Consider the following 14935-nt stretch of genomic DNA (forward strand, 5'->3'; position numbering starts at 1 on the left):
AGCAGAGCATGGACCTTGGCTGGCAGCAGATCCTTCTCTGAAGGGCCATCCTGATTACTGCAGCTGCCTGCACACCAAGTGTGCCTTCAGGGGCAGGTTTGAGGAAGGGGAAGCAGTAGAGGACCTCATCTTCTTCATGAAGGACAAGGACTCTGTTGCTGTTGCCAGGGTTCAAAGCAGGCAGGCAGAAAGGGACCTGGGGGTATTGATTGACAGTAGGCTGAACATGAGCCAGCAGTGTGCCCAGGTGGCCAAGAAGGCCAATGGCATCCTGGCATGGATCAGGAATGGTGTGGCCAGCAGGAGCAGGGAAGTCATCCTGCCCTGTGCTCAGCACTGGTTAGACCACACCTTGAGTGCTGTGTCCAGTTCTGGGCTCCTCAATTCAAGAAAGATGTTGAGATGCTGGAACATGTCCAGAGAAGGGCAATGAGGCTGGGAAGGGGTCTGGAGTACAAGGCTGGTGGGGAGAGGTTGAAGGAGCTGGGGGTGTTTAGCCTGGAGAAGAGGAGGCTCAGGGGTGACCTCATTGCTCTCCTCAGCTACTTGAAGGGAGGTTGTAGCCAGGTGGGGGTTGGTCTCTTCTCCCAGGCAACCAGCACCAGAACAAGAGGACACAGTCTCAAGCTGTGCAGGGGGAAGTGTAGGCTTGGTCTTAGAAAGAAGTTCTCCCCAGATGGAGAGATTGGCCTCTGGAATGTGCTGCCCAGGGAGGTGGTGGGGTCGATGTCCCTGGAGGTGTTGAAGAAAAGCCTGGATGAGGCACTGAGTGCCATGGTCTAGTTGATTAGATAGGGTTGGGTGATCAGTTGGACTTGATGATCTTGGAGGTCTCTTCCAACCTGGCTGATTCTGTGATTCAGTGTCCCATCCCTGCAGGTCTCCTCAGCAGGTTGCTGTTCAGGACAAATTGTTTCTGCCATTTGTCTGTGCTAGCAAACCCATCGAGCTGCTTGTGATTTGTGACCCAGTCTCACAGCCTCCATCTCCAGCAGCAGGATGGTAGGGTGGAGAGAAAGAGCAGCAGAGCTTTGCTGTGGATTTTCCTCAGTCACTGCTAATTTCCAGCATCCCTTGGGCGAATCAGCCTCTTTCTGCCTGATTCAGTCAGTGCCATCCTGATGTGTTTGCTGTCTCCACCATTGCCCTCCTTAGCCACTTGGATTGTTTTTAAAATGCTTTGTGACACTGGAAAATGAGGCAGGTAGAGGGAAGTGGATTTGGGGGAACCAGGGACATCTGGTGCTTGCTTGTTTTGTTCTGCAGCTTTGTGGCATTCATATGGTCCTAAAGAAGAGAAGAAAAAGATTACCTTGGAACTTGTTAAGTTAATCAACTCTGACTCCCATGTGTTTGAAGACAGGGTTGGGATTGCTCTGCTGGTCTGACTATGGATGGTTTCTTGTGCCTGCTGTGTTTCCAGGTCACTCTGCTGAAGCATAGTGCAACAAGAACAGGAGCAGGCTCTGAGGTTGCTTTCTTCCTGCACTCAGAGAGGCTTTCGGTCATTTAACTGCCCAGGCAGTTGATACAGCACAAACTTTGTTACCCAGCAGTGGGTGTAGCATTTCTTCTGCTTTGGGGGAAAAAAAAAGGATCAGGAGTGAAATAAGCACAAATCCAGGCTGGGTGAGGAGTGGCTCAAGAGCCACTAAGAGAAGGACGTGAGGGTGTCAGTCAGTGACAAACTCCCCAGGAGCCAGCAGTGGTCCCTGGCAGCCCAGAGCCAGCTGTGTGCTGAGCTGCATCCAGAGCAGGAAGAGCAGCAGCACAGGGAGGGGATTCTGCCCTCTGCTCTGCTCAGAGCCCACCTCCAGCACTGCCTCCAGCTCTGAGGCTCCCAGCACAAGAAAGACCTGGAGCTGCTGGAGAGGGTACAGAGGAGGCTACAAAGACGATCAGAGGGGTGGAGAACCTCCCCTGTGGGAGGAGGCTGAGAGATCTGGGTCTGTTCAGCCTGGAGAAGAGAAGGGTCTGGGGAGAGCTTAGAGCAACCTTTCAGTACCTGAAGGGGCTCCAGGAGAGCTGAGGAGGGACTTTTGACAAGGGCTGGGAGTGACAGGAGGAGGGACAATGGCTTTGAGCTGGAAGAGGGGAGTCTGAGACTGGAGATGAGGAAGAAATTCTTTGCAGTGAGGGTGGGGAGACACTGGAACAGGTTGCCTGAGGAGGTTGTGGATGTCCTCTCCCTGGAGGTGTTCAAGGCCAGGCTGGATGAGGCTTTGAGCAACCTGGGCTAGTGGGAGGTGTCCCTGTCCATGACAGGGGGGTTGGAACTGAATGATCCTGAAGGTCGCTTCCAACCCAAACCATTTTGTGAATCTGTGAATCTATGAAAATAGGGTTTGAAGGAAATTAGTAGAGGGATGTTCAGGAGGAGCACCAAACAGAATCCTCTTGTCCTGTCACCTGGTTAATCTGACTCTTCAACAGTTGTAACAGAGATCTTAAGGCACTATAACAATTTCTAGAAGCCAAGGTAGAGAGTAAAGCTGTCAGGTAAGGATGATTAGGACAAAATCCATCTTTAATTTTATATTTGCATAGCGTTTCTACTTTAAGCTGTGTAAGAGTAATCCTTTTTTGACCTTTTTTTTCCTCAGGCTCTGCCAAGTAGCTTAGGAGATGGAGCCTCCAATGTACTAAATGTCATCCTGTCTGAAATCCTTACCAGCACAGCCTGCTCTCAGATAGCAACACCTTCTTAGCAGGAGCTGCTAAAGCAGGGTGAAGCTCACTCCTGTGAATACTTGCCAAGTGTTTTGCTTGTAATGGCTAACCCTAAAAAGTGTGGAAGCAGGTGTGGGAGCAACAGAACAAACACTTTTGGTTTTAAACATTAGGCTTCTGAAAACTTCTTGAACTCCCTTGGTTTGCTCTTGAGTTCTTTGAGAGGAGGTTGGAGTGAGGAGGGGGACAACCTCTTCAGGTCCCTGCTGGCAAGTGACACGACTGAAGGAAATGGTTTCAAGCTGCATAAGGGGAGCTTAAGGCTGGATATCAGGAAATATTTCTTCACTGTTCTTTCCGAAACATTGGAATGGTCTGCCCAGGGCAGTGCTGGAGTCACCAGCCCTGGGGGTGTTTAAAGGCTGTATGGACCTGGTGCACAGGGACATGGTTTAGTGTCGAGCTTGCAGTGCTGGGTCAAAGGCTGGACTGGATGATCTCGAAGGTGTCTTCCAACCAAAGCTATTCTGTGATAAGGGTGGGGAATGTCATTGTTTCCTGAAGGGCATGTTTTAAAACCCGGGGCTGTTTTGCAGGTCATCAATGCTGCTCTGGCTCTGGCTGCTAAACCCCAAAGCAAGCTGGCCCAAGAGAACATGGATCTCTTCAAGGAGCAGTGGGAGAAGCAAGTGCGTGTGCTGACAGATGCTGTGGATGACATCACTTCCATTGATGACTTCCTGGCTGTATCAGGTAAGCAGGGCTCCCACCCCCTGGCTGTATCCCTCTGGTAACTGAGCTCATCCCTGGAAAGAGGTGGTTTCAGCATGTCTTGTGGAGTCTCCTGGGGTTTGGGGAAGGAATGCTGTTGGTACACTTCACCTGGCAAGCATCCTCTTCTCTGAGCGAGGTGTGAGAGCAGAGCAGGAGCTTTTGGCAGGGGGAGGAGAGGTATTTTTGTAGTGTGAAGGCAGTGATAGCTCAGTTGGGCAGGTAGCCTGGAAGCTGTCCCTGCACTGCCTGCTCCAATGGCTGTGTTTGCAGCTCAGCAGCCACAGCACATTCAGCACAGGGGAAGGCACTTCATGGCTCTAGCTTTGGGGGTTGCTGCCTCAGCTAACCATGAGCTACCAGCTAGCTGCTGCACACAAACCTCACCAGAACATCAGTGCCTAAGGAACTGGTTGGATGGTTGCAAGTGGTGTCCCTCAGGGTCTGTACTGGGACCAGTGCTGTTCAATATCTTCATCTCTGATACTAACAGTGGCATTGAGGCACCCTCAGCAAGTTTGCAGATGATAGCAAGCTGAGTGGTGCAGCTGATGAGGCTGAAGGACAAGATGCCACCCAGAGGGGCCTGGATAGACTGGAGGGGTGGAATGAGGAGAACTTATGAGGTTCAATAAGGCAAGGTGCAAGGTCCTGCACCTAGGCTGGGGCAATCCTCAGTATCAGTCCAGGCTGGGGGATGATGAAATTGAGAGGAGCCTGCAGAAAAGGACCTGGGGGTGCTGGGGGATGAGAAGCTGGACAGGAGCCAGCAATGGGCACTTGCAGCCCATACAAAGCATGTGGCCAGAGATGGAGAGGGGATTCTGCCCCTCTGCTCTGCTCTGCTCTGCTCTGCTCTGCTCTGCTCTGCTCTGCTGAGACCTCACCTGCATCCAGCTATGGGCTCCCCAACACAAGAAAGACATGGACCTGCTCAAGCAGGTCCAGAGGATGCTACCAAGATCAGAGAGCTGGAGCACCTCTGCTATGGGGACAGGCTGGGAAAGTTGGGGTTGTTCAGCCTGGAGAAGAAAAGACTCCAGGGAGTCAGGAGTACCTGAAGGGGGCTACAGGAGGGCTGGGGAGGGACTGTGCAGATAGGATGTGGGGCAATGGTTTGAGCTTGGATCAGGAGAGATTTAGGTTGGACATCAAGAGGAAGTTCTGCACAGTGAGGGGGGTGAAATACTGGAACAGGTTGCACCAGGGATGTGTTCAGGCCCTGTCCCTGGAGACCATTCAAGATCAGATTTGCTGTGTAGCCTGATGTAGCCCTGCAGGGCGTTGGGTAAGATGACCTTTGAGGGTCCCTTCCCACCCAATGCAATCTGTGAGTCTGTGAATGTGTGAGTCAGGGGAAGGAGTCTGTTTGTGTTCAAGTCATGAAGTAGCACAAAAGCTGAGCCCTCAGTTCACTTAAGGCTCTTCTTATGTAAACAAAATGAATACCAAACCAGAGTCACACAAGTTAATTACAGCAAAAACTGGTGGTGCAGAAATGTTCTGTGAATGTTTTCAACTAGCTCAGCTTTAGGAAAATTATCAAAAGATTATCATAACAGAGCAATGATTCCATTTGCAGAGTGCTTGCCAAAGTGGTCTCTTTTAGCAGCACCACTGATAAGACCTACTGCTGGCTGCTGTCACCCAGAAATGAGGGGGGGGCTTTTTCTTTCCACACCCTCTAATTCTGCTCTACTCAGAGGACATAGTGATAGAAGCACAGGAATTGTGCCTGCAGTAGTGTTCCAAAGTGCTGAAGGGCTGAGTGTGCTGGTGCAAGCAAGCTTGGGCAACTCAAAATTCCAGTTGTAGAGAGAGATGTTGCACAGGAGGATGTGTGGAGTCAGAAGTGCCAGGTGAACATAGCTAGAAAACATAGATCACAAAAAAAAAATGGTGGGGATTGGAAGGGACCTCTGGACATCCTCCATCCAACCCCCTGCTAAAGCAGGACACTCACAGCAGCTTGCCCAGGATCACAGTGGCCGGGGGGCTTTGGAAGCTCTCCAGAGAAGGAGACTCCACAACCTCTCTGGGCAGCCTGCTCCAGGCCTCCAGCACCTTTGTACCAAAGAATTTTCTCCTCCTCTTGGGTTCTAGTTTGTGCCCATTGCCCCTTGTCCTATCACTAGGCACCAGTGATGAGTCTGGCCCCAGGCTCTTGCCCCCCACCCTTTAGCTCTTGCTGAGCACTGACCAGATCCCCTCTGGGGCTGCTCTTCCCCATGCTCAACACCCCCAGGGCTCTCAGCCTTAGCTCCTCACAGAGCTGCTCCAAGCCCCTCAGCATCTCTGTAGCCTCTGCTGGACTCACTCCAGCAGTTCCCTGTCTCTCTTGAACTGGGCAGCACAGAACTGGACCCAGCCCTCCATCTTTGGCCTCACTAGGGCAGAGTAGGGATCAAAAATTTAAGGTCCTGAGTTAAAAAGAAACAAACCCAACCCATGTCTGTGTGGTGAGTCCCCACCTGTCACACACCTGTTGTAGTGTGGTGCTGCCCTGGGTTCTGAATCACAGTTTACAGTGGGCATGGACACAGAAGGTGGTTGCAGATGCCAGCTCTGTGCCTGCCTGTCCAGCCTTGCAGTGCTGGGTGAGATCACACAGCTGTGAGGAGCCTATTTTGGGGGAAATCTATTTAGAGACAATTGCCTGCTGAAGTTCATGGCTCCACCAGTGAACAGCACATTTCAAAGAGAACAGGCTGCTGCTCTGCCTGAAGCTGCCTTGGGATGTTTCACCTTCAGCTGGGGCTCAGAGTGGGTCAAGCCACTGGAACTGAGTGGTGTCCACCTGTGTGTAGGTCATTCAAGGAGGTGGGTGCTCTGCTTTTGAGGGGACAGCTGATGGTGTTGGCCCACTGCTGAGCTGCTCTGAAGGCTTTCAAGGGCTTGGTAGCAAGCAGGGAATGCTTCTTTTCCAGGATGGTGGCAGACAGAGGAGAGAATTGCCCTCAAACATGTCCTGGTGGATAACAAATTATCCACGGGACAGCAATGTGCCCTTGTGGCCAAGAGGGCCAATGGCATCCTGGTGTGCATTAAGAAAAGTGTCCAGCAGGACTAGGGAGGTTGCCTCCTCCTCTACTCTGCCCTGGTGAGACCACACCTGGAAAACTGTGTCCAGTTTTGGGCTCTTCAGTTCAAGAGAGAAAGGAATCTGCTGGAGAGAGTCCAATGGAGGCTACAAGAATGACTGGGGGACTGGAACATCTCTGATATGGAGAGAGATTGAGAGCCCTGGGGCTGTTTAGTCTGGAGAAGAGAAGGCTGAGAGGGGATCTGATCAATGTCTGTAAATGTCTGAGGGGTGGGTGCCAAGATGAAGGTGCCAGACTCCTTTCAATGGTGTCCTGTGACAGGACAAGGAACAATGGCTATAAGCTGGAACCCAGAAAGTTCTTTCATGTGAGGGTGCTGGAGCCCAGGAACAGGCTGCCCAGAGAGGTTGTGGAGTCTCCTTGTCTGGAGACTTTCAAAACCTGCCTGGTTGTGTTGCTGTGTGACCTGCCCTTGGTGACTGTTCTAGCAGGGGGGGTTGGACCAAATGATCTCCAGAGGTCCCTTCCCACCCCTGCCCCTCTGTCATTCTGTGTGTTGCCCCCCACAGTGATGCCCTGGAACTGGTGTAGCTTGAGACTGCTTCAGCCTCTCCAGTGTACCCAGCAGTTATTTCTCTGTGCTGCTTTATCAAAGGGATGTTAGAAAAACATGCAAGCAATAAGCACTGTTTGTGTGAACTTTGATAAATCTTTTCCATCTCACAGCTCTGCTCAGTCTGTTGGAGGTCTGAACATCCCCTTGGATATACTCATGATGAGTGTGATTTATACCAGCTTCTGTTCAGGGTTATTGGGATGTTTGTCTTACTTTGTATCCATTCCTAACTGCAAAGGAAGCAGAATGTAAAAGAGTTCTCCTGAGTGTTCTCTTGAGTGTGTATATACAAAAACCCTCACAGATTCCTACCATGTGGAATCGTTTTGGTTGGAAGAGACCTTCAAAATCATTGAGTCCAACCATTATCCCAGCACTGCCAGGTCACCCACTAAGCCATCACAGAGTCACAGAATGCCAGGGTTCTGGAAGGGACCTTGAAAGATCATCCAGCCCAACTCCCCTGCCAGAGCAGGATCACCCAGAGCAGATCACACAGGAACACATCCAGGTGGGTTTGGAATATCTCCACAGAGGGAGACTCCACAACCCCCCTGGGCAGCCTGTTTCAGTGTTCTGTCACCCTCACAAGGAAAAAAAAAATTCCTCCTGTTTCCATGAAACTTCCTATGCCTCAGCTTCCACCACTGCCCCTTGAGCTGGCATTGGGCATCACCCAGCAGAGCCTGGCTCCAGCCTCTGGGCACTCCCCCTGCACATCTTTATCAACGTGAATGAGGTCACCTCTCAGTCTCCTCCAAGCTAAAGAGCCTCATCTCCCTCAAGCTCTCCTCATAAGGGATGTTCCACTCCCTTGGAACCATGGCCCTCAGCACCACATCTACACAGGTTTGCAATTCCTCCAGGGACAGGGACTCCACCACTGCCCTGGGCAGCCTCTTCCAGGGCTTGACACAATCCTTTTGGGGAAGAAATTGTTCCCCACGTCCAACCTAAACCTCCCCTGAGGCTGCTTCCTCTTGTCCTGTCACTTGAGGAGACCAAGCCCACCTCACTCCAGCCTCATTTCAGGGAGTTGTAGAGAGCCAGAAGGTCTCTCCCCTGAGCCTCCTTTTCTCCCAGCTGAACACCCCCAGCTCCCTCAGCTGCTCCTCACAAGACTCCAGAAAAAGACTTGTGCATCATGAAGTGTTTGTTTCATTGTTCAGCATTGTTCAGCTTCTGTGACAGAGTGGTAGCAATTAGCCACAAGTAAAGGCATGATGAAGGAGATGTTTGGTTTAGATAACAGCAAAGTACCAGAGAAGGAGGATGCTCAATGCACAGTGCTGCAGATAAGCCTGCAGGCTGCAATGTTTTATGAAGGGCCTAGCACAAGAAGGACCCTGCTGAGTTTGGACAAGGGGCTGGTGATGGCAGAGGCATAGGAGATGAACACCAGAGGAGTCCTGTAGCCTAAAGATCTTTCACAGAATGACAGAGTAGTGGAGTTTGGAAGGGACCTCTGGAGATCATCCAGTCCAACTCTCTGCCAAGGCAGGTTCACCTAGAGAAGGTGGCACAGGAACACTTGGGTTTTGAATGTCTCCAGAGATGGAGACTCCACCACCTCTCTGGGCAGCCTGCTCCAGGGCTCTATGACCCTTAAATTCAAGAAGTTCCTCCTTATGTTTAGATGAAACTTCTTGTGTTCCAGTTTGTGTCCATTATCCCTTGTCACAGGACAACATGGAGAAAAGCCTGATCCCATCCTCCTGACACTCACCCTTTAAATAGTGATCAGCATTGATGAGATCCCCCTCAGTCTGGGTCTCTCCAGGCAAAAAAATCCCAAATTCTCTGTCTTTTCTCACCACAGAGATGTTCCCGTCCCCTCAGCATCTTTGCAGCACTTTTCTGTACCCTCTCCAGCAAGTCCCTGTCCTTGAATGTGGGAGCCCAGAACTGGACACAGTAGTCCACATGTGGCCTCACCTTTCCTCTATGCTCCCAACCATGAGTGATTTGCAGCTCAGAGAGCTCCACCATCAGATGTGCTATCTACTGAAGAGTCCTTGACTGATTTCTCTCATTTCACCTTGTGTTAGTTGCCCTTCCAACCACCATAAACCACTGGCACCTCCATCATCCTGTGCAGAATTCACAGCTTGACTGTGCTCTGTGTGAAGAACCTGCTCAGTTTTGCAGTGTCACCTCTTTGCTTCATTTGATGCCCCAAGATGTAGTGGCTGGTGAAAAGGCTTTTTTTTTTTTTCCCCTGCTGGCTTTGTTCATGCTGTTTATAAACGTGCAGGCTGCCATGGTGTGCTCAGTCAGTCACCTCTCACTTGACTGCAGGGTCTTTGCCTGTTTCATTGTTCCTCCTTTCAAAGCTCTTCTGTACCTCCTGCAATTCTTAGCCCTCTTGTCAGTGCCTTTCCTAAGCACTCTGGGTGTGTTTCTGTGCCCACTATCTCTCTCCTTTAGAGCAGCTGCTGATAGCACCATGTAATTGTCACATTCAATGTTCTGAAGTTACCTGGATCTCCTTTGAAACCCTCTAAAAAAATCATTCCATTTGCTGCCTCCTGTTCCTCTGCCACTGACAGAGCTCCACGTGGGAGACTGCCCCTCACAGCAGAGCTGCTTTGTCTTAAGAGCCTTCAGATGAATATTGCCTGAGCCTGCTGCTTGTCCTCCTTCATTACAAGCTGAGTAGTGTCTTTACAAGTTCATGAACACTCAAGTATTTGTTCCATAACCCTGTCTCCTGACACTGCTGCTTGACCTGGTTCCTCCTGAGTGCCTTGTCAAGAGAGGGTCCAACATGGAAACTAAGACTTGCCACAGGGCACAGAGCAGAAGAGCAGTTGTATTCATGCATCTCAGGCTTTATCTCCCGACTGCTGCTCCTAGCTTTTGTTCTCCTGGAGGTCTCAGGCTTCCTCACAGGCTTCTTGGGATGTTTGGAAAAGAAATTCTTAATCCCTGTAATGAGGATGTGGGTGGAAGTGGAAGGTGTTTCGTGGGAGTGGATTGAGGATTGACAGTCAGGGGCTGAATTCTGGTAGCTTTTCAGGTTTGTGTATTTCCTTGCTTGCTCTAAAAACCCTTTCTGTTGGAAAAATGGCATTCCTCTGACCTTGCTGCCAGCCACACCATTTCCCCCTGCAGTTGTTTTGGTAGGGCAAGTTCCCTTTGCCTCAGTTGCCTGTGCTGGGTTCTAGGTGATGTTTTGTTGCTGTGAGGGTTTTCTCAGGGCTGCTGGCTTTGATGCAGGCTGGCATTGCCAGCATCCCCCAAGGTGCTGGTGCTGCACCTGTGCATCAGCATTTCCTGGGCTCTGCCACCCCCAACCTCTGGAGCTGGCATTTGCTGCCAGGGGTCCACATGCTTGTGGGAGAGGTAGTGGTGTGTGTGGATACAAGCACCCAGAACAGTGTCAGCTCCTGTTTGTTACCATCCAACAGGAGACTCTAACCAGAGTGGATGCCCCTGACAGCCCCCTGCCTCCCCAGGGCCCCTTGCAGACCGCCCATGGGGGTGACCCTGCCTCAGAAGTGTCTCTCTGGCCACTTTGCATCATTAAATGATCAGCAGGCGTTTACATCTCCATCCTCATTTTGTCCCTGTCCCTTATTAAAGCTCCTACATTCCAAAGAGGCTTTTACATGGTCTGTGGCTTAATGGTTAAGGAACTGAAGCACTAACCAGGCTGTCTTTTGGCCTGCTGCCGGGGCTGCTCCTTGCCCTGGCAGCTCGCAGGGCTCCCTGCCTCTTGCTTTAAATCCCCAAACTCTGCGTGCTGCTTGCCGCAGCTCCTGTGCCTTGGCTGCCTGCTCACCTGCCTGTCAGATCGCTAATGAACCTGCACTCCTCTCTCTCAGGGCCACCCCCTGCCCTGGGCTGAACTCCTGGAGGCTGGGTTGCTTCAGAGGTGTTTCACAAGGGTGGGATTGTGTCCAGCTCACTTACAGGAGCCGTGCAGCGTTGCAGCTGGCTCAGTTAATTCTCTGTCACCGAAGCGTAGCACTTCCAGCAGCAGTCCCTCCAGCCATTTCATACAGTCCTCCATCAGTCACCTCAATGTGCTTCCCTTCTCCACAAACTCCTGCAAAATGGCTCTTTTACTACCTGCACAGGGAGTGAAAGCCACTCCAGGGGCTGCATGGGTTGGCACTGTGCCTGTATTAAGTCAGCGGTAAGTGACGCTGGAAACTGTTAAGTGACACAGCAGAAATGTTTCCAAGTTGGTTTCTCACCAAGCACCCCAGCTGCTGATGTTGGCTGGCAGTGTCAAAATGTTGACACTGACATATTAGAGAGGCCACTAACAGTCTGGAAGACCAAAAGGTCTGAGTTTCCAAAATGGTCTTCTAATGGGTTCCCCAAGTCATAGATTCATAGAATGGTTTGGGTTGGAAGGGACCTTCAGGATCATCCAGTTCCAATCCCCCTGCCATGGACAGGGACACCTCCCACCAGCCCAGGTTGCTCAAAGCCTCATCCAGCCTGGCCTTGAACACCTCCAGGGAGGGGGCATCCACAACATCCCTGAGCAACCTGTTCCAGTGTCTCCCCACCCTCACTGCAAAGAATTTCTTCCTCCTCTCCAGTCTCAATCTGCCTTCTTCCAGCTCAAAGCCATTGTCCCTCATCCTGTCACTCCCAGTCCTTGTCAAAAGTCCCTCCCCAGCTCTCCTGTAGTCCGTTCAGGTATTGGGAGGCTGCTCTAAGGTCTCCTTGGAGCCTTCTTTTCTCCAGGCTGAACAACCCAAACTCTCTCAGCCTGTGCCCACAGGGGGGATTCTCCAGCCCTGTGATAATCTTGGTGGCCTCCTCTGGACCTGCTCAGTGCCCTTCTTGTGTTGGTGGCCCCAGAATTAGACACAGTACTCTAGGTGGGATCTCACAAAAGCAGAGTAGAGGATCCCATCCTCTCTAGGCCTCTTCAGAAATCTCTTAGGAGGTTTTACTCATTTGGGACTTCTTGGACTTGCTAAACGGGGGAAATATCTCCATAGAAAAACAAAAGTGTATATTTTCAAAGTAAATTGTAGAGATCTTGGCTTTCTATTTTATTTGCTGAAGAGGCAATGAGTACTCTGTGGCTGGAACATGTTCTGCATACATCACCACATGTGTTCTGTGGTTTAAACGTGACTGGAGGACTAACAGTTTAATACTCTCTGCTGCCATGTGTGTGGTTGAAGGCAAGCCCTATGCAGGGAGCTGGGAATGTGCAGCAAGCACCCCAGTCTATGAGAGCATTGAGTGGCTTGGGTGTGGTGCTGGGGAGGGTGCTGGGAGAGGTGGGGGAGTGGCTTGGAAGTGTTTGGAATAAGGGCTTTGGCAGTCCAGGGGAGGAATATGGGAAGAAAGAAGTTCAGGGAGAATTCAGCTGAGCTCAGCTTTTCTGTTGGTGAAATAGAGTACAAAGAGGGGCAGGAAGTGTGGGTGCCAGGGGGTGGGTGGGGTGCTGAGGGTTTTGCTGCCTAGTGTGGAAAGGCAGCTGTTGGCTGCTGGAAGCTTAACAATTAATGCTTGGCAGCATCTTGGTTCATAAGAGCAGGTCACAAACCGAGGCATTGCCATGCTGATGAGTGCAGCAGAAAGGAAGATACTGCCATCTAAATCCTCCTTCTTTTGCCACCAGAGAACCACATTCTGGAAGATGTAAACAAATGTGTCATCGCTCTCCAAGAAAAAGACGTGGACGGCCTGGACCGCACAGCTGGGGCCATCCGGGGACGTGCTGCCAGGGTCATCCATGTTGTCACCTCTGAAATGGATAACTATGAACCTGGGGTCTACACAGAGAAGGTCTTGGAAGCCACGAAGCTGCTGTCCAACACAGGTAGGAGCTGCTTGCTGCCAAGAGCCCCACATTCGTCTTGCTTACAGGCGGATGGGCAAGGGGTACTGGTGGAGCCCTGACATGTATTCAGGGCTCCATTTACATGGAGTAATGGGAATTAGTGGGGGTTGTTTGCAGAGCTCTTGCAATATGAGAAATGTAATTTTGCTGTGTTGACTGCCATGAAACTCCACGGCACACGAGGTCTCACTCAGTGCCCTGGCTGTCGTCAGCTGAGGTGTAGGAAGCTGGGACACCAGGGAAATGAGTCCCAGGCAGTGAGTCAAGGCTTGAAAGTTGTGCTGAACCTCTTGTGTCAGGCTCTGCAAAAGCCTGTTCAGGATCCACAAAGATCATCTCTGCCATGCTATCATAGAATGGCTTAGGTTTGAAGGGATCTTAGAGATCATCTACTCCAATCCCCCTGCCAGGGAACACCTCTCAAATAGATTTGGCTGCTTAAAGCCTCATCCATCGTGGCTTTGAAAACCTCCAGGGAAGAAGCATCCACTACTCCCTGGGTAAGCTATTCCAGAATCTCACCACCTTCATACTGAAGAACTTCTTCCTAAGCTCCAGTCTAACACTACTCTACCTCAGCTTCAAACCATTCCCCCTTATGCTGTGTCTAGACACCCTCATGAAAAGCCCCTCTGTAGCCTTCCTGTAGGATCCCTTCAGGTGCTGGAAAGCAGCTCTAAGGTCCCCTTGGAGTCTTCTCCAGGCTGAAGAACCCCAGCTCCTTCAGCCTATCCTCATAGCAGAGTAGAAGAAATATGGGGTGGGAAATTTTGTAAAATACCTTTACAACTGTTAAAAAAAAAAACACATTGAAGGTTGTGGTGCCCCACACCTGAACAATAAATCTGGGTGTTTCCTGTGAACTAGCTGGTAAGTAACATCCATATAGGGTAAGGAATGCTTCTGGTTGCTGCAGTGAGCCCTGTGCCAACTGGTAGTTGTTGGGTTTGCTTTAATTACTTTGCTGAAAAATCAAGGATGACACTGAAGAAATGAGCAGACTGTAAATGGTTCTCTGATGTTCTTCCCGGGGTGCAGTGAGTCACTGAAGTACAGCAGTGCAACCTGCCTCGTTAAACTTGAGCTGCTTGGTTTGGTTGGGTTTTTACCCCCAAACCCAACCTGCAGCTGCAGGGAACATTAAACAGACACTTAGGATTTTATCCCGTGGTTCCTAGCAGCTTCTCCTTGTCCACTGGAAGGGTGTGATAAACTTTTATTGTCTCAGGGGAATAAAACCAAACAGATAGCAGCAGAATAAACAGCAAGTGTAATGGAGTGAGAGTCGGTGTCCTTCTGTAACAAGTGCTTTGAATTGAAATGGAAGCAGCGCCCAGCTTCCAGCCACAGCTAAGGAGGAGGCTCAGGCAGGTCTTTTACGGGAGAATGCAGCAGAAAGTGGTGTTGGGGTGGGGCCTGACTGCTCTTTTGTCTTCTCAACTCAGTTATGCCGAGGTTTACTGAGCAGGTAGAAGCTGCTGTGGAAGCCCTGAGCTCAGACCCTGCTCAGCCGATGGACGAGAACGAATTCATCGACGCTTCACGCCTGGTGTACGACGGCATCCGGGACATCAGGAAAGCCGTGCTGATGATCCGGGTGAGCACGGCCTGCTTCAGCTGCTGGCTCTCTCTGTTTTTTTTTTTATTTTTCTTTTTTTTTCCCCCACTCACTTTCTCCTCACTTTAGTGAACTGACAGGCATCAGTTTTATTGGGAGCAGACAGCGTGGAAGATTTGCGTTTAGCTCCTATTAACATGCAGAGCCCTAAAAAGCGCTAATCACTCTGTGGAGTGCTTCAGAAGCAGGCTGTGATTCACGTTCATTAAACAGAGCTGAGAGCCCATGATAGCCCGAGCTGTGATGCTAAATACCCTTCATGCATCTTCTGTAATGTCATGTTAATGTCTTGCTTGTTAATGTGCTAAAATCACTGACCTTTGCTTTAACAACAGCAAGTGGATTCCGAAGGAAAGATGCTTTTTGATGGGTTGAGAGCCTAGAAGTAAAACTTGATG

The 14935-nt window shown here is 50.6% G+C and overlaps 1 protein-coding gene across 6 annotated transcripts in view; it reads left to right on the plus strand.

The window, feature by feature from the left end:
- The window catches only part of CTNNA1 (catenin alpha 1), a 142526-nt gene that overhangs the window by 108666 nt on the left and 18925 nt on the right, over positions 1-14935 (plus strand). For all 6 annotated transcript variants that reach the window (XM_054389181.1, XM_054389183.1, XM_054389180.1 and 3 more), the window contains 3 exons: positions 3267-3423; positions 12698-12898; positions 14365-14516. In XM_054389181.1, coding sequence (XP_054245156.1) covers positions 3267-3423; positions 12698-12898; positions 14365-14516 — 510 coding nt within the window. The remainder of the gene's footprint in view (positions 1-3266; positions 3424-12697; positions 12899-14364; positions 14517-14935) is intronic.

This window comes from Indicator indicator, chromosome 18, assembly GCF_027791375.1.
Source record: "Indicator indicator isolate 239-I01 chromosome 18, UM_Iind_1.1, whole genome shotgun sequence".
In the NCBI taxonomy this organism is placed as follows: domain Eukaryota; kingdom Metazoa; phylum Chordata; class Aves; order Piciformes; family Indicatoridae; genus Indicator; species Indicator indicator.